The sequence below is a fragment of the Cygnus atratus genome, chromosome 21 (genome assembly GCF_013377495.2).
Source record: "Cygnus atratus isolate AKBS03 ecotype Queensland, Australia chromosome 21, CAtr_DNAZoo_HiC_assembly, whole genome shotgun sequence".
In the NCBI taxonomy this organism is placed as follows: domain Eukaryota; kingdom Metazoa; phylum Chordata; class Aves; order Anseriformes; family Anatidae; genus Cygnus; species Cygnus atratus.
This window is the reverse complement of record NC_066382.1, coordinates 2765180-2787259: the sequence shown is the minus strand read 5'-3', so window position 1 is coordinate 2787259 and position 22080 is coordinate 2765180. Positions and strand designations below refer to the sequence as shown.

Here is a 22080-nt window from a genome sequence, read left to right as displayed (position 1 = left end):
CACACCAAAGGCAATGACACTCCTTCAACTCAACGGCACTGATCTGCTCCAAGTCTTGCTTATCGAACAAGTGAAAAAACAATCATTAATTATTTTTGACCAATATTTAATGGTATGTTTTTATTTTATACAAGATTTTAGCCACATTTCCTACGGAAACAAGGCACTTGTAGTTCCACGATCCCGCTGTCTGTTCAACCTCCTCCTTCCTCCTGTTATTTTGAACAGCCAGCCTTGGCTACGTTTGAGAGTAGGGAACAAGTCTCATCGTTTTATAGCTCTTACAAGTTTTGTGGGAATACGCACAGCACAGGGACGATGCATTAGTGACCATGCAGTGAGCAAGACTACAAAACTCAGTCTTATTTCAGGGAATTGACACAAGTGCCGTATCAGACGATGTTCTTCAATTCTCTGACTCACAGAACTCCTTGTTTCAGTTTTCCTTTACAGGGAAAGACGAGCAAGAAGGGACGCCTCCACAGGAAAGCCACCACACTGTGTGCTTAAAGCTAGCTCAGATGCCTACAAGAGCTGCAGTTATTGAATTATTTTATTTTTTTAAATCAGTGGCAATGGTAAAACCTAATCTTCAGAACCATTTCAGTTCTGCAAAACTCAAGGCTGCAGGTTAAGCACAGAGCGCTGTTATTTTTGGAGGGCAACTGACCAGACTCGGCCCAAGTGAACCCAAACCAGGATGTTTTCACAGTCTGAGCAGAAATGCCAACAGCAGAACAGCATGAATGGTGAAAAGAAAAGATGTAGTTTTACTTATCCACAGGTGCTGTTTGCAAGATCAGTAAGATTACTTCAGCCAGATTTTCAGCTAGAATAAACACGCATGTTTTATTATCTTTGGAAGACAGGGACTGGGGTTCACACCCACTAAAACAGAGTTGGCTTCGTATTTTGAAAAGGACCAGGTCAGTTACTGAAGCCAAGGTACATACATCAATTTATCCTAGGTAATGTTTTGACAGCGTCCCATTTAACACTGGTGTTAGCTCACCAGAGCGAAGACACTGCTTCTGCTCAGCAATAACTGGGCAACCTCAGTCGGTTAGGTAACAGCAGGAGCAAAGTGCTATTCACTCCCTGAAAGGGGTTTTGTATGTCAGATATCCACAAACATCGGGCTAGCAGCTCCCAGCCTGACTAATCAAGCCTGACTGTTTCTCAGCTGTGAAAATTAGTGTAATTCCAGGGCACTCAGAAGGCTGAGTATGGCTAGATAAAAATCTCACTGCTCGCTATTCCTAAGTTATATTGAATTCATTTGCGTGGATGAAAGAGCACTTATTTTATGTCCAGAAACATCTGAAAATGTCAGGAATTCATACTGATGCAACTGAACAATGCATTTTCCAGAGAAGGCTCCTTAAAATGTATCTAATTCCTACCCTAGTGAGAAACCTCACTATCCAAGTCAAGGAGACAACTAAAATCTAAAGTTTTCCACTGTCCATTATTTGCTCACACTACCTGGATGGAATTTCTGCCACACGTTTGTTGGAAGCCTCCCATCATCATCACATTGCTGGGTTTTGGTTTTGCCCTTTCCAAAAGGGAGGACATTGTCTGCTTAAATTTTCAGCGTGATGCTTTGGCTAGGATAAATAAAATTCAGAACTTTCATCCCTGCTGAAATGAGCTGACTTCCTGTTTTAGAGCCAACTCATTCCAGCACAGCCCCGATCGCTGTGATACAACTACCAAACTGGATGTTGTGCTCAGCTAACTGAGTTTGCTGTCTGTACTTCAGTGCATGCAATCCAAGAATTAGGGAGTGTAAGCACGAGGGTAATTGGTTTCATATTCCGATTTCACGGGATCTCTCCAGACCAGTAACTGTCAGGCAGTTTCAAACATAAAATCACCATACCCACTGGATATCTCCACTCTCTGTAATGCGGAGCACAAATTCCTCCAGCAACCTCCTGCTGACTTTCAAACACTTCCTCTCAGAACAGCAGAGTAAAAAGGAGATGAAGGAGCCTTAAAACATTTTGACGATGATAAGTCAAGTCTTTCCTGTTTAAAGCCCTTTTTTTGTTTGTTTTTTTTACTACGGCTACATAGGCACATACATGTATACATTGGTAAGCGTGCAAGTATGCACATATTTTTATGAGCAACTCATAACAAAGCTTTGTGAACAGCATACTGCGCACTACTGCTCCCCCTACAGAAAAATAGGCACAGCTTCCTCCTATCTGACTCTCCCTGTTCAGTGAAGGGAGAGTTGGAAATTGCATCCTGTGGTCAAGAGAGCTCAAGCAAGCTGATACAACCCTGGTGTATATTATCTGATTAGTTCCACGTACAACAGAGTCTTTGCAGGATCTGCCACGTAAAGAAAATACAAATCCTGAGACGTGCTTTGACATACTTCAGCAAAAGGGAAAACAGCATTTATATGATTAAGGCTGGTAGTAACTTCCATGGGTGGAAGTTATAGACACTTTTCTAAATTACACGGTAGTTCCAGACTTCTCTACATGGTTGTGTAATTATGTCTAATAGATGTAAAAGTAGTGAGTACACTTGGCAGACTACCATTTGGAGGACTGGACTATTACTTAGAGAGACTGCCATTTAATAAACTACTTTACTTAGTGGAGACTTGCAATTCACCACAGAAGCACCCTAATATAATATAATCATCACCATAGTTAACTAGCACCAGAACATCATGCCCCAGCCTTTCTTGACGCACCTCTGAGCAGGGAATGTGTACTGATATTTTAGAAACACCTAGATGCACTCTGCACACCTTACAAACCTGTAAGCCAGAATCAACACTCCATCTTCTTTGCCTGGTGAGTTTTGAAGGTACGTGGCTTCCTCCTCTTCCTTGAAATCCTGACACTAAGCTGAGAGTCCTACTGCTCTTGGTTAAAAGCAACTGCAGCCTATTTAAAGCATGAGGAGGAAGGAACCTCTTTTTAAGCCTTTGATCAAAATCGCCTGCTGTTAACATATAGCTTGGAAAAAAAACTATAAAAATGTGCTAGCCACATGTTTCTACAGGACTCCAGTACAGTTTTCAGAATGCCAGTAGTTTTCTAGCAAGATTAATCAATTTTTAAACATGCATGCCCCTTTTCCTTAAAATACCTCCATGAAGATCCAGCTGGCTTCTGCCAATAATTGCTAAAGGAGTTTCAGAGGCTTTGAATTTACTGCCATCTAGCGACAAGAACAGCAGAAAGCCTCGCTGTATGCTAGGAGCCATCTGTCCTTCCGCAGCGAGATTAAACTTTACCTCATCGCAATAAATTCCATCGAATAGTTTTTCTTCCCCTTCAGTTTAGTCAAGCGTCCTGCTGTTAGCAGATAAAAGGGAATACATTTTCAAGTTAGCTCCCCTGTATGCTGCAGGATGAAGAGCCCATGGAATTCATTTTTCCTTCCTTTCTCTCAGAGGCCAGTCCAACCCATCTAACCAGTGCCAGGGAAGAACTCAATCGCACAGAACACAAGCTAACTGTCTCAAAAAAAAAATATCGAAAGCAGAATCCAACACAGAAGCAAGATATCAAGCCCCCTGACAGGGTTTAAAATAAACATCTATATTCTTCCCCAGCTTTCATGACTCTTTTCAGACATGTAAAAACAGCTGATCACAACAGGGTTATCTCAGGTACAAAGCAGTTTTTGTAATTACTGAGTAACGAGCATTCAACTTTTACTGATAGCAATACCTGGATGTTCTGTGCGACAGGGGCCAGTCATAGAAAAATAATTTTTTTTATTAGGGCCTACAGAACAGAAAAAATATGCCTTTTAAGGATGCTCATGCAATGTCTGTCCAAAACACATGCACACAAAGGTATCAGGTAATTCTTCTGCAGAAATAATTTATGGAATTCTGATCCAACACCTGTTTCACTTACAAGCATCAGCTCTTCTTCAGTAAACCTACGAAAGAATGCCACTTGAAAAGAATTTTTCAAACTGCCGGTGTCCTTTACAGCTACGCTAACAATTAGAAGAGGTCTTTCACTTACTGCCTCTCTCACAACCAATTGGTTTTAACAGTGCATTACTCAGTCTAATCCTAAAGAGCAACTTCAGAAATTCAGCTGCAGGCTAAGACGTCTTTGCTCAGTACAGCTGGCAGCGGCAGCACTGGACTGCACACAGCGCTGCCAAGTCACCGCACAAGGGTTCACACCATTCTCCTGGGGAGGAAAAGCACACTGCTGTCAGGTTTGCCGTTGGAAAACTGCTCATCAAGACTCAAAGTGACCTCCTACTAATCCTAACGCGCTCAGAAAAAGGTTAAAAGAAGTCTGCTTACTTATATATTTTTTTTTAATTACAATTACATGTGAAAACTCATTACAAGTGTTTTTATCGCTTTGAGCTTTTCAGAAATATCTTGGGTGTCTGCCATCCTGCTGGAGGATTTTTCAAACCAGCTCTTTTCCAGATGCGCTCCAAGTCTTTCTCAAATTTTACCTAAAACAGAGGAAAAAGAGAGAGAATGGTAACAGCTCAGATGCAGCACTCAAGTAATCAGTCATTGCCCAAGTGTCCCAAGGAGAACCAATGTGCAAAAATCAAACAAATGCTTTTATCTCGGCAGCTTCTTCCAAACATCAAAATACAGTAAGCCTTCCTGCAAAAAATGCATTTAAAATGCACAAGGACCTTGGTAGCATTCTCTTAAAAATTCTGTGGTAGGAAAACTGAGAAGATGGACACTGAAACTGTAAGAAAATTAAGAGTATTTCTCATTAAAGTGTTTGACACCATTTCCCACAAATGTAAAGAATCCATTAAACCCTTTTAAAGAGGCATCTAAGCAAACTGAAAATTAACAAAGAATCAATTAAACTATATCATAGCAGACCTAACAGACTATTGAAAGGAAGTACTGAAAAATATCTACAACTTGAATGAAGGCCCATGCCTTCCTTCACCCTTTCTATTAGGGGAAGTAAAAGGGATCTGTATAAAAAAAAAAAAAGACAATAGGATGGTCTCTCCCTACAGCGTCTTCATAGAAGTGCTTGAGGATGCCAGCAAGACAGGCAGAAAACTGAGATTAAACCAGACTTCCTGATATAATACAACCACATAAATTAATCTTTCACACAGACGCAAAAATTCTTCTCCACTAGCCACAAATATTTCCGAGTTACTCACACATCTGTTTACAAGCACAGTAAATAACAATTTTTGAGGACGTACAGGTAAAACACAAACCAGCAAATTAGAAAATGCTCCTGGACCAGTAAATACTGAATTAACGTAAGCTAAATTTCTCAGAGCTGCTGCCACTTTTTTATAATTCAATTCCATCTAAAAACATCATCCAATACCTGAACAGAGAGCAGTTTGAGAAGGGTGTGCATTTAAACCAAGGTATTTCCTTTAACCCAAGCCTACCTGACGTTTCTTCTTGCGACCTTCCTTTATCCTCCTCCGTACAAATTTCCTTCGCTTTAGCAGCTTTTTGAACTTGTGTCGATTCATTTTCCTTCTGCGGATCTTCAGCACGTTCTTGCACTGAACGTTGCTGCTCGGTGTTCCTTCCCCTTCCTCCACATCAGCTCCCTCAGCAGATGGGGGACAGTCATATTTCTGCAGAGGTTCATAGCCCGCTTCTTCCTGAGCATTAACGACTTCTGCTTTAGGAAGGGAGTATCTAACTGTCAGCCAGCTTTCTAAGGGGGTGATGGAAAGTTTTCTGGGGACCAGCATCTCTTCCAGTTCAGGGTCCAGTGCATGCCACCGCTGAGGCTGGGCTCCATTCTTATTAGAGGGCTGCGTGCTATAGTTCACAGACGTCGAATGATAGCAAAGAAAGGAAGACACTGACCTTGGCAAAAGGTGGCCTTTGAGAAGAAAAGAATTTCACTTATGAGGCAGAATTTTCTAGAAATGTCTTAACAAAAGCTCTGCCCAGCTCTAGAACTACCAGACAATTACAGCCAAAATAACGTAATAAAGGAAGCTACTTACAAACAATTAAATTCCCATCATAAAAGCAAGAAAGCATTTTTTAATTTGACATAACTGTTACATCAGCTAAAATTACATTGTACGATATTTTACTGTGTAGTGTAAGTGCAATTCAGAACGGCTGGGAACTGTTCTCTGTATTAAGCTTTTCTGCTGCTAAGAAGCATCCTCCTAAGCTTAACAGAAGTCAAATTAGAGCTACACGACACTGACAGAACAGGCACAGAAGTAGTAACACAACACAACCACCTGACTCAACGAACAGCCTCACCGCTCCTGCCCTGCTTGCTGGAAAAGAACTTTCTGGGAGCCCAATTACCCCAAAAATAAACAAAAAGCTGGGCTGCACGGCCCATTTACCTGCAACTCGGGAAGCCTTCAGTAACCTGGAAGTCAGCTGGGATATTAACATTTTTTTTTCACTTCATTCACTCTGTCAGCCCCAGTAATGACTGTCAAAATAAGAACATTTATTCAATGAAGCGAGCATGTTACCTTCACACGTTGAAAACTTAACTTTGGAAATTTAATTTTTTGACTAAAATTTTTAATTTTTTAACAAAATTTTGAAATTTAACCCCAACCCCCCAGCAGACGAGCTAAGACCCTCTGAGCTTTACCAACGCCTTGCTGGGTTCTGCTGGAGCGGCCCGGCCCACAAGCACTGATGTTGCCGAGTTTCGGTGTTTTTAACCCAGCCCCTACTAATTCAGCTTTCAAAATTAGGCAACTTCAGCCCCGCTTACACCTTTCTGCCCAGCTCAGCACTAAGGCGTCGCTCCCACAGCACAAAACAGGAGCGCAAAGCAGGCGCCCGCTGCCCTGCGGCTGAGAGGAACGGATCCGCGCCGAGGCGGGACCGCAGCCCCCCGGGCAGCCTGCCTCCCCGCAGCCCCCGGGGCCGGGGCTCGGCTCACAGCGGGCTCCACCGGGCCGTACCCCGGGCCCCGGGCTTGCCCCCGGCCGCCATCACTCACCATCCCCGCCCGCTGCCGCCTCGGAAGTTCCGGGGCCGGCCGCGGCAGCGCCCCCTGATGGCGCCCGCCGGGGAGACGCGAGGGGATCCCCCGCCTACAGCCGCCTGCCCCAGGGAAATGGCGGCTGTGGGGGCTTGGAGGGAAAGCGACGGGGTCCTGGCTGTCCGGGGTGCTCGGCCCGCGGAATAAAGAGCATTTGTAATGGTTCTGAATGAAGGCAGTTGCAAACAAGCACTCTCCTTCCCCTCAGTTGTCCCCTTCCCCTCAGCCGTCCCCTTCTCCCTGTCTCCTGCCCACAGGAGGCACACCAGCTCCTCTTCCGAGGTTTGGTTCAAACTAAACAGCAGCCTTCAAACTGAGTTGTTTGTGCTGACTGTACAGTCGCACTCTGAGGGAAATCAGCGGCTCTCAGGTGAGAGGAGAGCATCGTGCTTTGCTCACCTGTCTGGTGACAGCAGCACCTCGCTAGAAATGGGTCAGAGCGTGGGGTAGCTAACAGCTGTTACAGGGAGGCTTTATGTCCCTGTCACCACAGGGATGGGGAGATGAGGCCAGACACCTCTCCCCTACACACCCTGAGATGCATCTGAGGGTGGCTGCTCTCCAGGAATGGCCACGCCTGCCTCTCCCACTTACCTCGCTCTTGTTTGTCTTCTCTGGGCACAAGAACCTGCCATCTTGGCACAGCATGAAAGCACGTAATCAGCTGGCATGAAGGAGCGATGCTGAAGCCAATCCCAGACTTCAAAGAACTTGTTGCTTTTATCCCTACCTCAGCCAGAACACAGAGATCTTTTCACCAGCTGCTTTCAGTATTTCAGACCAGAATGAGGGGCTGCCTCAGTCTCAGGTGTGCTCCCCCACATTAAACCCATCTAGCCTGAAGGAGACAGCAATGGTTAGACTTTCTGCCTGAAAGTACAGATCTCTGGTCAGAGAAGAGAGACCTACATGCAGAGGAATTAACTGAAGTAGCTCAGTAAACAGGTAATCTGTTCAAACAAGACTTTATTGAAGACACTTCAGAAGTTTATATACAAAACCACATTCCCACCCCAATATCAGGATGTTAGTCACGCACTGGGAACAAAGCAAGTGCCTGGTGCAATCAGCCTAGAGACGCTTGGAAGCTGCTGAGGAGCTTACAGAGGTACCAAATTCACGTACTTCGGGACTGGGCAATTTCAGCCTTGGCTCATTTAGGACTGGATGAAACTGGAGGACCTTTTCCAGAGACATGCCTCCAGCAAATTGAACGTACTGGAATCTGACAACCTGTGCTGTCAGGTCAGGCCTGTGAGCAGATCATTGACTTCTGCAGAGAAAGAGGCTCGCTATGGTTCTGGAAGCAAAGAGGAACCAACGCCTGGATTTAACTTGCAGTTTTTAATCTATATTAGGTGGTTCCAGGAGAGACCCATCACTAAGAACACAGTAGTATTTGCAGGAAGCATTAAAACAGAGCAGTAGCAATACCAAGAGAGAGACAAGCCTTTCCAAATACACCTAGAGAGAGGATGGATATCAGACTGGATGTTTCAACTAGCACATAAGAAAACCCTGGAGACAGAGACATTAGTGGCATAAGTTGAGTAGTGACTGACATGCTGTTTCTGTAGTATACTGTGCACATCTACCATGGTAGAGTTTCCCCTTGCCAGTCCAGGAAGGAGCCATTATCTTTTTCACCAAGACGGTCCAGAACGGAGAGAATACTTGGGATAGTCTCTTGCACCTGCAAGGGAGCCTGGAAAGCAAATCATAGTTGAATTATTAATGGGAATACAATCAGAATACAATCACATGCATCTAAGAGTTACTAGGATCAAATCAGATGTATTTCATGTTACATAGTATGCCTCTGCAACACATGGAAGTGTATACTGTACTGCAGGTTGTTGGTCAGGGTTCGGGACAACAAGGGAATCATACTGTCATGTTTTCAGAGAGATGTCACTAACCATATTTCCGCCCATGTCTGTCTGAACCCAGCCTGGATGCAAAGAGATGCAGAGAATTCCATCCGATTTCAAGTCTGCAGCAAGACACCTGGTGATCATGTTCAGTGCGGTCTAGAAGAGTGGAAACCATCTATTAGCATGCTAGTTTTTACAAACCTTCAGTAAGACCTTAAGCCAAGCTAAGCACCTCCCTTCCACCCAGATATCTCCTGAAAAATTGAGTGGCAGTCATGGTAACTTATCCAGACTTAGTGGGGCCTTCATTCTCAGAAACATCTATAAGAGAAGCATTGTGAAAGCTCTGTCATCGTAAGCTTACTGCCCAAAGATGAATCTAAGTCATGATGGAAGATAAAGTAACATTTGAAAGTCCTAAGGAGCTGTGGAAAAATAATCTTGACATAAGGACTCTGTTTTTCTGCAACAATCACAACACAAACATTCAGTTTTTTATTTCTGATCAGGGAAAACAAGCACGTTAACAGCTTATGAGTAGGTGGTGTAGGAGAAACTGTATGTTTGATCTTGACAATTCATACAAACTCAGTCTCTGGATGTGACAAAACTAAAAACTCCGCCCCCTCACTAAATATACAGGTCAGCACACCTTTTGTTTTTGTTTTTGTTTTTCCATGTCTTCTACCTTGCTTTGGATGGAGAGGTGCACAGAAAATAGGACACACATTTGATGGCATAGTTCTTCCCTGAATACCAAGTCCCTCTGAAATGAATCTGTATCAGTGCAGCGATAGAGCATGTGTGTAAGCTTGTTCTTAAGAAGCTGGCATGCTTGCTCCAGATGTACCGTTTTCACAAGCCCCACTTCCACCCACATTAAGAACAAGAACAGCTCCTGTGTCAGCCTACCCAGGAAGTGCTGCACACCTCACATCATCATCTTAAGCACAGGGTGGCCCTTAACTCACAAACCTGCTCTCACCCAGTGAGCACAGTCCAGGGAATCACACAAACCTTTGCTATCCTGTAGGGGTAGACCTTGAGAAACATCTCATTTGCCTGGACGAGTTGCATGGAGGCAGCAAGAGAGGACATATTAATAATAGCAGCTCTGTGGCAGCCCATTCCTGTGCCAAGCTGGGCTGCCTTCCTCAGAAGGGGTAGAAAAGCCTGTGAAAAAAAGTAGTTGTTTTAATTTGGTCATCGTGCTCTTGGCCTGTTCAAGGCAAGCTGGACTCTCGAGTTCTGCTCTGTGAAGAACTGCAGTACAACTCTATGCCACCAGCATAGTGGTTTTAAATAAAGAGAAAGATCCTGGATAGACGGTCATTGCTGCTCTCTAGGGGTGCAGTTCTGAGGTGACAAATGGGTTACATGTCCAGCTCACTAGTGGCAGAGCCTCCGCAGTACCATAGATGAAGCATTTCTCTCCATTTCTTACCTTAGTGACCATCAGCTGGGCAACTGTATTGGTTTCATAAATGGTGAGCATTGTCTCTGCTGTGACTTCTTCCAAGGAAGCAAGCACATTAATGCCAGCATTGTTAATGAGGCAGTTCAGACCTTTGTCTCCCACAATTTCTTCCACTTCTTTGACTACTTTCTTGATGCTGTTTTCACAGACCACATCTGCACAGAGGAGCCAAGAACAGCCACAGTGAACAGTGGGTAGTGGTTCAAACGCTGTCTAGCACAGTACAGCACATGCTAAACCAAAGTTAAGACACCAGTCTGAATGGTGACATCCAGGCAGCACACAGAGATGGAGACTATACACAGAAGATTTACACAGATTATGTTTCCCCAGTGTTTTCTTAAGATGAAGGTGAAGTTACAGATCTTTTCAGCTGCTGGAGGTCATGCACAGCTACAGATCATGCAGGAGAGTGGTGGTTTAAGATGCACTCACCTGACCTGGTTGAACATACTTCTATTTAAGCCCTTTACTCACCCAGTTGGAGGAGCCTGATGTTGCTGTATTGCTTGCTAAGCTGCTGGAGCTCCTAGGAAGTAGAAAGCATTTGCATTAGCTTCTCTGTATATATGTCCACGGCTATTACATAAAACAGTTTGAGTTCTGCACCTCCAGAATTGTAACTGCCATTTACTTTCATAACTGGACTGAAGGCAGTGGCACTACTTTGCTTTCCATCCTGCTGAGCAGCTTTCCTGAGAGCAAGATCAACTGCTTCAAGAACCTGGACTCTTCACCTGCTTAGTCAAGATGCCAGCACACTAGACTACGTTAAGTTTTCAGTGTGCCTCAAATGCACCTCATCAAGAGGGTACATTTGCAGTCTAACCAAAGGTCTTCAATCAAGTGGTTACCACTGCCAGTTCCACAGTAGATCCAGTGCTCAGGCCGTGTGCCAAGCCAGTAATTCCCCACTTCTGCTAAGAAGAGCGTAATTCTCCTGAAGTTCAGCTGGTGCTAGGCATCACTTCAGGGCAGCAGGAATTATTTAAGAAAAGCCATTTGGCACCACTGTTTGCAGGAAGAGTTTTCTAGCAATTTTCCCATTGAAATTCTGTTTCCCAGCACTCTCATTAGCTTCAGTTCTCGTGACCGAAGGTAAAATACAAAAGAAATTGGTTATGCACACAGCAACTGCCCAGGAGAACTACGCTATTCTGCTAGATATTAATAATACAGTCATCTGCCTACTGCCTCTCAGTAGCAGAGCAAGCAATAGAGGAATGATTAGTGTTCCTGGAGAAAATTGGTAGTATACTGGTGTTGCTTCTGGACAAGGCATGTGCAAACTGGATTTTATAGGCCAGGCTGGAATACTTAGGTTTCTGTGCCATATAGCCAAGTGGGAAGCATGGCCAGATGTAACAGATGGATTCCATACTCCCAGCCTTGTTTAGGAGACTGAGCAGCCATGGCCAAACGTTCCAGCTTGAGCAAATCCACTTCTTTAGGAGCCCTTCTGGAATAGAGGTCAGGAGGGCCAGTTTTCAAAGAGCACTTCTTTGCCACTTGGAGATGCGTAGGGACTCCATGTCCTCTGGTCATGTTACAATGCATCACATCTTTTATCTCGGCTTCGTGCTCTGCAAGATTCCCCCCAGGCTTGTTTAGAAAACTTGTTCTCCCTCCGCGGCCAGTCTACAGCTGCAGTTAGGGGAGGGGGAAGGAAGAGGAACAAGTCAGAAGCACAAAACCAGAAGACATTCCTATCCTTGCATCTTCAGGGGGCACATTTCCACAGCTGAGATGCCCAGGACACACTATCTGGTTTATTGATAGGCATGTGACAGTTATGCCACACCAAGGTCTGCAATAATTACGTGGCTTTGGACTGTCTACTGGACTTCAGTTTGACAGTATCAATTAATGATAAACTCCAGAAGTGTTCTGGCTTCCAGGAATCGTTCATTTATTTGTAGCTGGTTTGCTTCACTGTCAAACGGAAACAGGCTACTAACTGCGAGGCAGAGGATAAACTTCCTTCGCTAAAAGGCCCCAGAAGATGTTTTGTATGGTGACAGCAACTGAGAGGCTTCTGCAATGAGTAAACTGTCTTCACTTAAGAGCTCCAAACACTGCAGCGTTACGAATTCTCCAGAGCATAAACACTGTAATTGTTGTATGCAAAGCAGGCTTAAAATGCAATAGCTTTTCCATTTAGTTAATTACTTCGTTAACTACCGACTCCCACTTCAGCAGTTTAAGTTTCGCAGAAGCAGCTTCCTGGCACAAAGCTAACTCAGACGCTCTGGTCTTCAAGAAGTACAGAGTGCTACTTCACCTGATGTGAACATGAGCTGAGAAATCCAGTTAGGAAGCCTGAAACTCACAGGAAAGCCTCTTCTTTTCCCTGCTGTGCCTAGAAGGAAGGTGCAGGGAGGAGGACAAACTCACGCCAGCCCCAATCAGTTATAGCCATTTCAAGCCACCAGCCACGCGTGCTGCTTCTCCTCTTCCCCCACCCCGAGGAGTTTTGATTTACGAGATCAAAAAACTCCTGTGTCCAGAGCACTCTGAAAATACTTCGGCAGTGCATGCAGGTACCAGTTATTGACTTCCCACTGAGGATATAAGCTTTCATGAAGCTCACTGTGGTCATCTATCAAATGCCTCGTTCTCCCCCCCATTAAAAACAAACAAGCAAAGAAAAACCCATCAAAGGTGTCTGCAAGAGCTGCAGACACGCAGGTTAAGCCCCGGGGAAGGCAGGGTCTCAGAGCACAGCCTCACAGAGCCATGCAACCCGTAAGGGCAATGCCCTTCGGTGCTGCTGTCTCACGTGCACCTTGTATTTAATGTCGGGTTATGCAATTGTGTTTAAAGCCAGCAGGTACAGCCATCACATCCCAGGTGAAGTCTCTTTTAGTTACCGTGCTGTGAAAGCTGATTTCAAACCAACAAACTGACAAACAAAGCACTCGACACCACCCCCAGCCCCGCGTTCAGCGTGGTAGCTCTAGCAGCGTTCGGTACCTGAATAGTTACCCATGAGAATCAACTCTTAGGGATTCCAAGAAAAATTCAAACCGTGATTAACATCTGTTGTTTCCTGCTTGCTGATTTTAATTACGATTAACAAAGAGTCAGCCCACTCCAATTTAAACAAGGTCCTCTGGCACTCCAGGCTCCAGATACAGATTCATCGGTATACAGACTGCTAGATTTCAATCAGGATGTTTTGTCGTCTTTGTCATTTAGCAGGATTTACTTTGCCTCCTTTATGAAAGCATTGTTTACTTCAGTTACAACGCTTGGAAAGAGCCCGGCCACGCTAGACCAGTTGGGAGCAGTGAAGCCAGGTGCGGGCAGCTTCGTCAGGCAGAGGGTGCTCAGGTATCCTGTCACACTGTGCTGCTTGCACTCCGGACAGAGCCAAAGAGGATCATATTTGCCCCGTCTCTGTGAGCCAGGCTATCCAGTATCATGGTGTGCAGCCAGCTCCCTGCCTGATTACGGAAGAATTCACACCAAGCTGCTGCAGACTGCCCCGAATACACGGTAAGGCTGTAGGAAGAAGCGCAAACCGCTGCCATAAGCCAAAATTAGAACGGCTTTAAGAACACCCCCTTTGCCTGATATAGCAGATCTGTCTTGCTCCAGAGATTGCTCAGCTGCTCTTCCCAATAGCAGACCACATGGCTAAAACATGCAGCAAAGAAAAAAAAAAAAAAAACTGACCGAGACAGTGTGCAGAAGCTCTTCAGTGAGCTCTGTGTCTGACAAGGGAACAGCCGCGGCACTGGCAGTAACACCACCTCCTGCTTCAGAGGAAGGGAAGCAGCACATTAAGCCCTGGCCGTTCTCCAGGGCCCGGCAGAGGACTCTGGAGCGGCGAGGAACTGAGCGCGTCCTTGTTCACCTGGGAGCACGCTTGGGCTGCGGGAGGGCAGGAGGAACAAGAGGTGCTCCTGTCCCGAGGTCCCATGCTCAGACACAGCCCCGCTGAGGGCAGGAAGCACCATAAGGAGTCACACCATGGGACGCAGATCCCTTCAGCTACCTCGCTTCCCCCAAAAAGCCATTTATTCCTTCCATGCCTCACCAGGGCAGAGGGGGACAACAGAGGTCACACCGTCATTAGGTGTCTCGGGCTTTGGGTCAGAGCTTTCTGACTTTTAGGGGGAAGCAGGATGGAAGAAAGAGCGAGAAAAAAAAGTGGGAGAATTACAGATAGGTCCATGATCCTATATGGGCTGCTTAATAATAACTGTGCCGTGTTTTTGTCCAACTGGAGCGCAAAGACAGGACATGGGGATTATTTTGCAAGAGATTTCTAGCTGCTTCCACTCTCAGTGCTGGAACAGCCCAAGTAAAAGCAGATCAGAATCAAAGCTGGGCTGAAGGAGGCTAGTACGGGACTTTTCAGGGAGGGGCGGTGGTTATCTAGATGCGCCTGCAGGCCTGCTGCACGTTATCGTGTGATCTAAAGCCCATTTGTTAGGCAAATGTTCTGTGGAGGCCACCTAGGAGTTATTCAGCACAAGAGCTCGAGTTATTACAGCTCCTGCCAGCAGACTCACATGCAAAAGTCTGCAGCTGTTGAGTATTATCCCAGGGTTAGCAAGTTACGGGAGGCACGGTGCTTGCTGTAGTAAGCGGAGGAAAGCAAAGTCAGACTCTTCTCCAGCATCTCTCTTTCTAAAGTCAGGTCCCTGGGGGCTCCCGTCTGCTTGGAGCAGTCGGCTGGATAACAGCACACGCGCTGCTCCGAGGCTCTCCGGGCAGCTCTCAGCTACTGGGGGTTTGCTGCTGACTTGTGTCCCTAGGATGTGCACTGAATTTGCCAGTAATTAAGCGTGCTTAATCACTTTTCCTCTAAAAGCTGGACGATTGTTTTTAAAAGGCTTATTTAAGCTTTTTCCATCCCTTCCCTCCGTCCCCCTCCCTGCATTCTGCAGGAGGAAAATCCTATTTTACCAAACCAGAGGAGAGCAGAATTGAAGAGAACTGCCCGAAGTTGCTCTTCTCCAAGTTCATCCTCCGGTCCAGGATAGGAAGTGGTGCACATATTAAGCAGGATTTTTCACATGGCCACTTAGCCCATGGTGAAGTGGGAAGAAACAAAATTTGACAGCCTGAATCACCGTCGAAAGGAAGAGCAGGCACTGGCAGCTCAGGTGTGCAGAGAAAGAACAAGTCACCCAGCTTCACAGCCCCGTCTGCACGGGCAGCAAACAGGTCAGGAAGGGGCAAAGCCCATTGCACGTGCACCGAGACAGGACGGCAGCGCCCGTGCCCGGAGTGCAGAAGCCCGGCTTGTCAGGATTGGAGTGGAGAGCCAGTGAAGGCAAAAAGCTTTGTCTGGAAAAAATAATTTTAAAAAGTCACTGAACCTTTACCTTTTCTTATTATACCACACTCAAGCAACATTGCCAAATTGGATCCAGGCTTTGAGATGGTCAGCGGTGCCTGGTGCTAAGACTCCCACTGCAGAGGCTGCAGCACCTCCGTGCTCGCCCCGGGTTAGAGGGACTAATGGCACGGTGGGGGCACACCTCCGACGGTCAGCAAGTTTTGTGCCAGCTTTATGCGCTGCAGATGAGACAGATAATGCCAGTGAGCCTACAATACCTTCAGTAAAGATTTCCCTTCCTTGTGGAGCTTCCAAACCCATCTGTTAGAAATATGCTTTCAGCTGGCTGCAGAGGTTTCTATTGATGTACTGCCAAAGCACAGCACATGGCCTAGAGGTCCTTACAGAGAACAAAAACCCACCCCGAGCCCCCAAGGACAACCCTTGCTCCAAAAAAACAAAACAACCAAAAAAGCTTACGATGCACCCGTGTGGCCTGCAGATCACCACTCGGGGTTACTGGAATGTGGCCCCGGGCCAGCTTCCTGCCTCCGTCAGACGGGGCGGCCAGCAGACTTTCCAGGTTTCTCCCGCTGCAAGCAAGAAGTCACCCAGACCCTTCCCAGGCACTCCGAGCTATTTGAGAACTATTTCGTCCTCCTGCGCAGGTTTAGCAGCCTTTCTGCTCACGGTTTTTAGGTACTGGCAATGCCAAAAAATAAAAAAGCATCGTAGAAACTTGCATTAAGATATCATCTGTGTAACGCTTCCTAGGAAGCTCTTCCTCTTGAAGGAGCCGTTTAGGTTTTCCACCTAATTGATGCAAGACCACTCTAAGGAGAAGTCATTGCTGGACACGAGGGGCAATAAGGGAACGAGATCCTCCCCCAGCACCAGCTAGAGCAGCTTTAGAACAAACACCCGAGGGAGATTTCTATCTCCCAGCAGGTCATACGTCTCTGCTAGCTTCCCATACCGCAACTGCACCTCGCCGTTGTGCAATCACCGATAGGAAATACAGCTGGGACAAACGCCAGCCCTTGTAAAAGGAGATAAAAGCAAACAGCGTGAGCGAGTACTAGTTCGGGAGCTCGTGTAGTGGAAAGGCAGCCTGCGCGCCACATTTCAGTCTCCGGACCGTTTCAGGGCAGTTCGATTCGGGAATGCCCTAACTGCCTTTGTGCTGTATGGGTTGTTCTGGCAGCAAGGAACAAGACTAAGACCTTCTCTTTCAGTTTTGTATGTACCCGTAGAGCAGCACGATGCTGCTGGGGAGCCGAAAGGTCAGCCTGCGGGCCTTACCTGCCCAGCCCTGTGCTAGCAGCCTTGAACAGGAGCCTCTGCACCAGCTGCTGAAGTTTTTGGGTAGCAAAGCAATAAAAGTTGCTATGTGGTGCTCAGTGCTGGCATCACAGTTTGCACTAATAAAAATCCACCGTAAGGCTGGGGAACTTGCCTCTCCTAGGGCAGCCTTGTACCCTGCAGAAGCAGGGCTTTTGGTATTGATTCTGCCAAGTTCTCGCAGCAACGCAGAGGGGGCTGAGAGGGGCAGAGCTGACAGCTCGGATCCTTGCAGCTCTGGAGCACTTGAGTGCTCCCAGGAAAGGCAGATGCCGATACCTGCGTGCGTGCAGCGCTGCCCCAGCAGCGTTCTGCCTGACCGGGGAGAGTCAAGATCAGGCTGGAGATGCAACAGAGGGAGCAGGCACAAAACCCTCGTTATCAGCTTGTCCCCGAAGGTTTGGGGAGTGCTTTTTATTTGTTTGACATTCGCGTGTAACAGTCTAGGAACAGGGAAGAGGAGGAGGAGGAGGAGTCCCGACACACTGCTGCTGTGCTGTAGCAAGAGGAACGCTGGCTGAAGGGACTGCGAGTGAATTCGCCAGCGGCACGTAACACAATTTAATCCATCTCGAGCAGGAGGCGCTGGTCCCTACCTGGCCAGGAAGGGCACTGCCAAGAAGAGTGCTTTAAGCCATCACTTGCTTGGGCTCTCTCAGTTGCTGCGAGTCCAGCAGAGAAAGGGGAAGGACAGCCAGGATGCAGGCACAGCGGGCAGAAGAGGCAAGGAGAGCCGCAGCAATTTGCTGGGCTCCTGGGGGCTGCAGGTCCACGCAGGGCTGGAGAGCCCAGGACACGCTTCCCTCCAGATGCGAACCCAGCACGGGGCGAGATACCGCAGTAACTCCCGGGGGGGGGGGTCCCAGCTCCCTTCTGCTCCCCTCGGGAGCTCTCGCAAGGCTCCGCAACCCCAACCCCAGCCCCTTTCCCCCGGAGGCTTTCACAGCCCCGGCTCCGGGCTGGGGTCCGCTCTGCCCGGGGGGCCCCGTCCTCCCCCTGCCCCTTACCTGCGCCTTCTCGGGGTAGCGGCACGTCGCGAAAACCAGCTCGGGGCAGGGGCTGGAGGCTGCGAGCCCCCGCACCAGCCCCAGCCCGATGCCCCGGCTGCAGCCGGTGATGAGCACGGAGCGGCAGCGGGGCTGGGCCATGCTGGCACGGCTCGGCAGGGCTCGGCACGGCTCTCTCCGGTCCCACCGCGGCCCCACGCGGTTCTTAACCTGCGCGGCGCGGAGCCGGCACCGCCGCCCCGATCCCGCCCCCGCCGCCCCGCCCGGCCCGGCCCGGCCCGGCCCAGCTCGGCTCGACTCGGCTCGGCGCCTCCTCCCTCCCCGCAGCCCCCACGGGAGGCGGCTCGGCCGGGTGCTGCTGCCCCGGGCTCTCGTTATTTCCTTCGTCGGAGGCTCGGTGAGCTTTTAAAGGGCCGGGTTAGTTCCGATGCGCGGCAGGGACATCTCCTCGCCGTACACTCGTGAAAGTACAGCACGAAGCTTGGGTAATTTGTTCGGATTCCGTGGAAAAGCCCCCCAGAGACACTGAGCCAGCCCGATTTCCACAACGAGGGGAAACAACCGCAGTAGCTGCAAATAACGTACAGGATCCGCATACCTGAAAACAGCTATTGCTGCTGGGGAGCTCAAAAGAAAGCAAAAACCACATCACATTACAAGGCTGAGACGAAGACTACAAGATACTTGCAGCGATTCCTCCTATCTCAGCCCGTTAGACACACACACGCAGCACTGACTACAAGCCAAGCTGCCCAGCGACGCGGCTTCTTGCTCGGTGGTTTTGTTATCTTTGTGCAGAAAGTCACGGTTATGATGCTTATTTCTGGTGTCCCAGCTCCTGCTGCACAGAGCAGTCCCCAGGCTGCTCCCTTCCTCCAGGACAGCGAGTTCCGCGGTCCCGAGCATTCAGGAGGAAGTCGAGTCCAAGGGTCAGTGGACACAAAGTGTTTGTCCATTGCAAAAGTTTTAAATGCAAAGCATGTTGTGGTTAATTATGCCACGCTACCTTTTTATGGCATCATAAACACGCGCAGTGCTTTGCAAACAAACCGTGAGGGCAATATCCGCCGTAAATTCCTCCTTTCCCTGATAGGTCTGAAAATAGCTAGCAAAAGCAGAAAAGAGAACTGGCTCCTCTTCCCTGCTGGGGAACAGAGGTGAAACGACTTGCCTTGAGGCCGCTGAGCCATAGGTCAGGGGACAACACCCAGAAATTGCACTTCCACGGTGGATGACTCACGCCAAAGGGGCACGGCCACCTTGGTTTTCAGAGTTTCTGCTCATTTGCAGTCACAGACACGCAGCCGAGCCTTGGTGTGAAAGCCAGCGCAGCCCCACTCACCCCAGCGCAGAGATGCTGACACACAGCAGCTGGGAACCAGGTCCATCCTGACCCTACGGGGTGCAAGGTTGGGGTGCTCGGCTGGGATTTGGAGAATCGCCGCTCAGCTCCTGGCTATCAGCAGCTTTGCGTCAGCTCGAGCAAGCCTGCAGGAGCACTCACACTGCCTGGCCACGGCGCTGAAAGCTGCAGCTGTGGTATCTGAGTTCTGGGGCAGCAGGAATATCCCTCTTATTATTTTCACATCCTGTCCGCTGCTGGCTTTGGGGCACGGCTTGCATAAGGGAAAGCAGAGACAGCGATGCAGTCAATCCACTCGTGGCACTGAGTTCGAGTGCTCTACACCAGCACCCTCGGGGAGGGCCTCCAAGCCCTCCCTCCTCTCAAGGTTTGGCAGCGTTGACTAGCACTGTCTGGGGGGCTGATTGCAGCTAGGAATCGGGTTTTGTGTAGGGAGGTTTGGAACAAATCCATTTTCAGCCCTGCACAAACTGCAAGTGCTCATCCACATGCACACAAATCAAAAGCTCTGGCTGACACCAAGGGGCTCCAGGGCATCAAAATATGTCTGATTATTGCCCTGTCACATAAAAATTAACGCATGGATCCATCACCCTTTGTTTAAACTGTGTCCACCGAATTATATTTCACTGTTCTCCAAAGCTTGTGGGAAAAGTTCATCTTTGTGCAAAGATCTGGTGCAGCAGCAAGCCAGCTGTAAGGTCACCCTGTATCCCAACACCTGTTTTTCTCCTTTCTCCCAAATTCTTTTTGTGCATTACTAACAGCATTTTGTTGGTTTTGGAGGATTTTCAAAGAGTCCCTGTCAGGCACAAGACAACTTAATTGACATCTTTGTGCTTTTATCATTTATTCGACCTTGCTGTCAGCACGTAGGAGTGCCAGCGCTGCCGGGCATGGCTGGGATTTCGTGCACATGAGGCGAGTCCCCAGTGGCAGCGCTGGCTGGGCCCACGGCTGCGCGCACACGCAGCTGGTGCACGAGCACTGGAAAGCCCAGCATATCCTGGGACACCCTCTGGGAAGAGGAAAGTCGGGACTGATGTAATCATAACACAGCTCCACCCACCTGAGCCACTGGAGACGCCAATTAAGCACTTCACACTAGGGCTGGTGCTGCACTTGCAATTAAATCATTGTTGGTGACCGCAGATTACATCAATAATCATCAATTTAACTGTTTCACTGGTTTTTGCCTTCAATTTCCCACAAGTTCCTTATCCGCGTTCCTCCTCTAAGCTGGCTCCTGCCAGTGGAAGCACCACTCCACCGAGCTGTTCTGAGCATTCTTCTGCCAGCATCCTTTGTGCTGCCCAGGAGAACAAAAAGGGTCAAATCCCACTGAAGTCAACGGGAGTCTGTCACTGCCAGAGCGCAGCCAGGACTTCACGCACAGGGTTTCACTGTGAGGGTGCTCGTTTCTTCTCTGGAATTCAGAGTAGCTTGAAGGGAATGAAACAGCCTAACCCGAGGAAGATTTTTTAAGTCCCTCTGAAAAAAAACAAACGTACTGAAAGTTCCTGCTATTGTCATGACACAGAACTGACCTGTACTGAATTCTGTGTAATGCTTCTCAGATGCAAAACTCCAACCTCCTCCTAAAAACAAAAAGCTATTCTTCTTTCATAGCTGGGGAAATTGGGGCAGAGACAGATCATACCCTCCAAGTCACAAGACAAAGCTGGGTACCTGTGAGAAACACCGCCCAGAGCTCCTCGCTGGGCTGCAGACTGCAAACCACCGCCAGCTCCAGCGCAGGACCTCACCAGCGGGAGTTGAGTTAAATCCGACGTGAATCTGGCCCCCCTCAGCCGTGCTTCTCACCTCAGCTCTCATCATCTCCGTGCCAGTTGTTACTGCTCTGTCTGCCAAGGCTTTCAACCACGTTCTGCTTACTGTAAGCTAGTTCCTCCAGGCCTACTTCGACTCAAAGTCAAGTCCAGGTTTCAGCATATAGTCGACCACAATCTAACGGGGCAAATTTTATGTCATTTAGTTCAACCTGAGTTGAGTTACACCGAATACAGAAATGTTTTGCTCAGTAATTTCTCACCCACATTTAAGGGCAATAAAAACAAGGGTTGCCTGGCAACAGCACAATGGAGAAAATATCCTTTTTTTTTTGGTGAAGCAGCACTCTTAAATAATTGCTACTCGCAGTTTCTGTGAGCGAGCTCCATTCACATGGCTCCTCTTTGGCTCGGGCCAGTCATTGTGCAGGCCACGTTTCTGTAGGTCTCTGGCACTTTTTTCCACCCAGCTATCAGAGTATCAGGTTATTTGTAGTGCTTGCAGAACCCCAAATCGTTATTAGCGATAATGTGACGACAAACAAGAAATGTAGGGTTTAAAAACAGACACTGCCTCTATCTAAATGACTTCTAATTACTAATCCACGGCCTTCAGGTCAGCGGGGTTCAGTATGAACAGTCTAGGAAGTCAAACTTGAGAAGGGCAGCCATCCTCCCCAGCGGTGCCCAAAAGGCTCTGCCATAAGCCAAAGCCACGATCAGTTGTAGCACTTGAGACCTGGCCCCACTGGAAGATCTTCAGCTGGCTTCAGAGGTAGCACCCAGCTCCAACACTTCTGTCCGTTCCCCAAAGGCACGTGCAGTGAGCTGGGCAGTGAAGGGCTTCGGTTTCCAACTGAAGGGGAACCTCTCCCACCCCCCTCTTTTCCCAGAGAGGTGCAAAGGGTCCAGCACCCAGCTCCAACAGGGAACTTCAAGC

General features: G+C 48.0%; 2 protein-coding genes across 4 annotated transcripts; both read right to left on the bottom strand.

Moving 5' to 3' along the window:
• Positions 1-4302: 4302 nt before the first annotated feature.
• On the bottom strand, positions 4303-7020 carry AURKAIP1 (aurora kinase A interacting protein 1). Of its 3 annotated transcripts, none has more exons than XM_035557489.2 (4): positions 6954-7020; positions 6337-6428; positions 5401-5849; positions 4303-4467 (listed from the first exon to the last, which is right to left on the bottom strand). In XM_035557489.2, the coding sequence occupies exons 2-4, from the start codon at positions 6386-6388 to the stop codon at positions 4360-4362; spliced, it is 609 nt and encodes a 202-aa protein (XP_035413382.1). In that variant the 5' UTR covers positions 6389-6428; positions 6954-7020; the 3' UTR covers positions 4303-4359. The 3 variants fall into 3 exon arrangements, with proteins under 3 accessions (XP_035413382.1, XP_035413380.1, XP_050570827.1); XM_035557487.2 differs by lacking the exon at positions 6954-7020 and adding an exon at positions 6597-6900; XM_050714870.1 differs by lacking the exon at positions 6954-7020 and adding an exon at positions 6725-6900.
• Positions 7021-7945: 925 nt separating this feature from the next.
• LOC118253350 (C-factor-like) lies at positions 7946-18246 on the bottom strand. Its single transcript, XM_035557612.1, has 6 exons — positions 17988-18246; positions 10824-10875; positions 10314-10501; positions 9887-10042; positions 8915-9025; positions 7946-8700 (listed from the first exon to the last, which is right to left on the bottom strand). Exons 1-6 carry the CDS (start codon positions 18126-18128, stop codon positions 8587-8589), a joined length of 762 nt encoding a protein of 253 aa, XP_035413505.1. The 5' UTR covers positions 18129-18246; the 3' UTR covers positions 7946-8586.
• Between the last annotated feature and the right edge of the window lie 3834 nt (positions 18247-22080).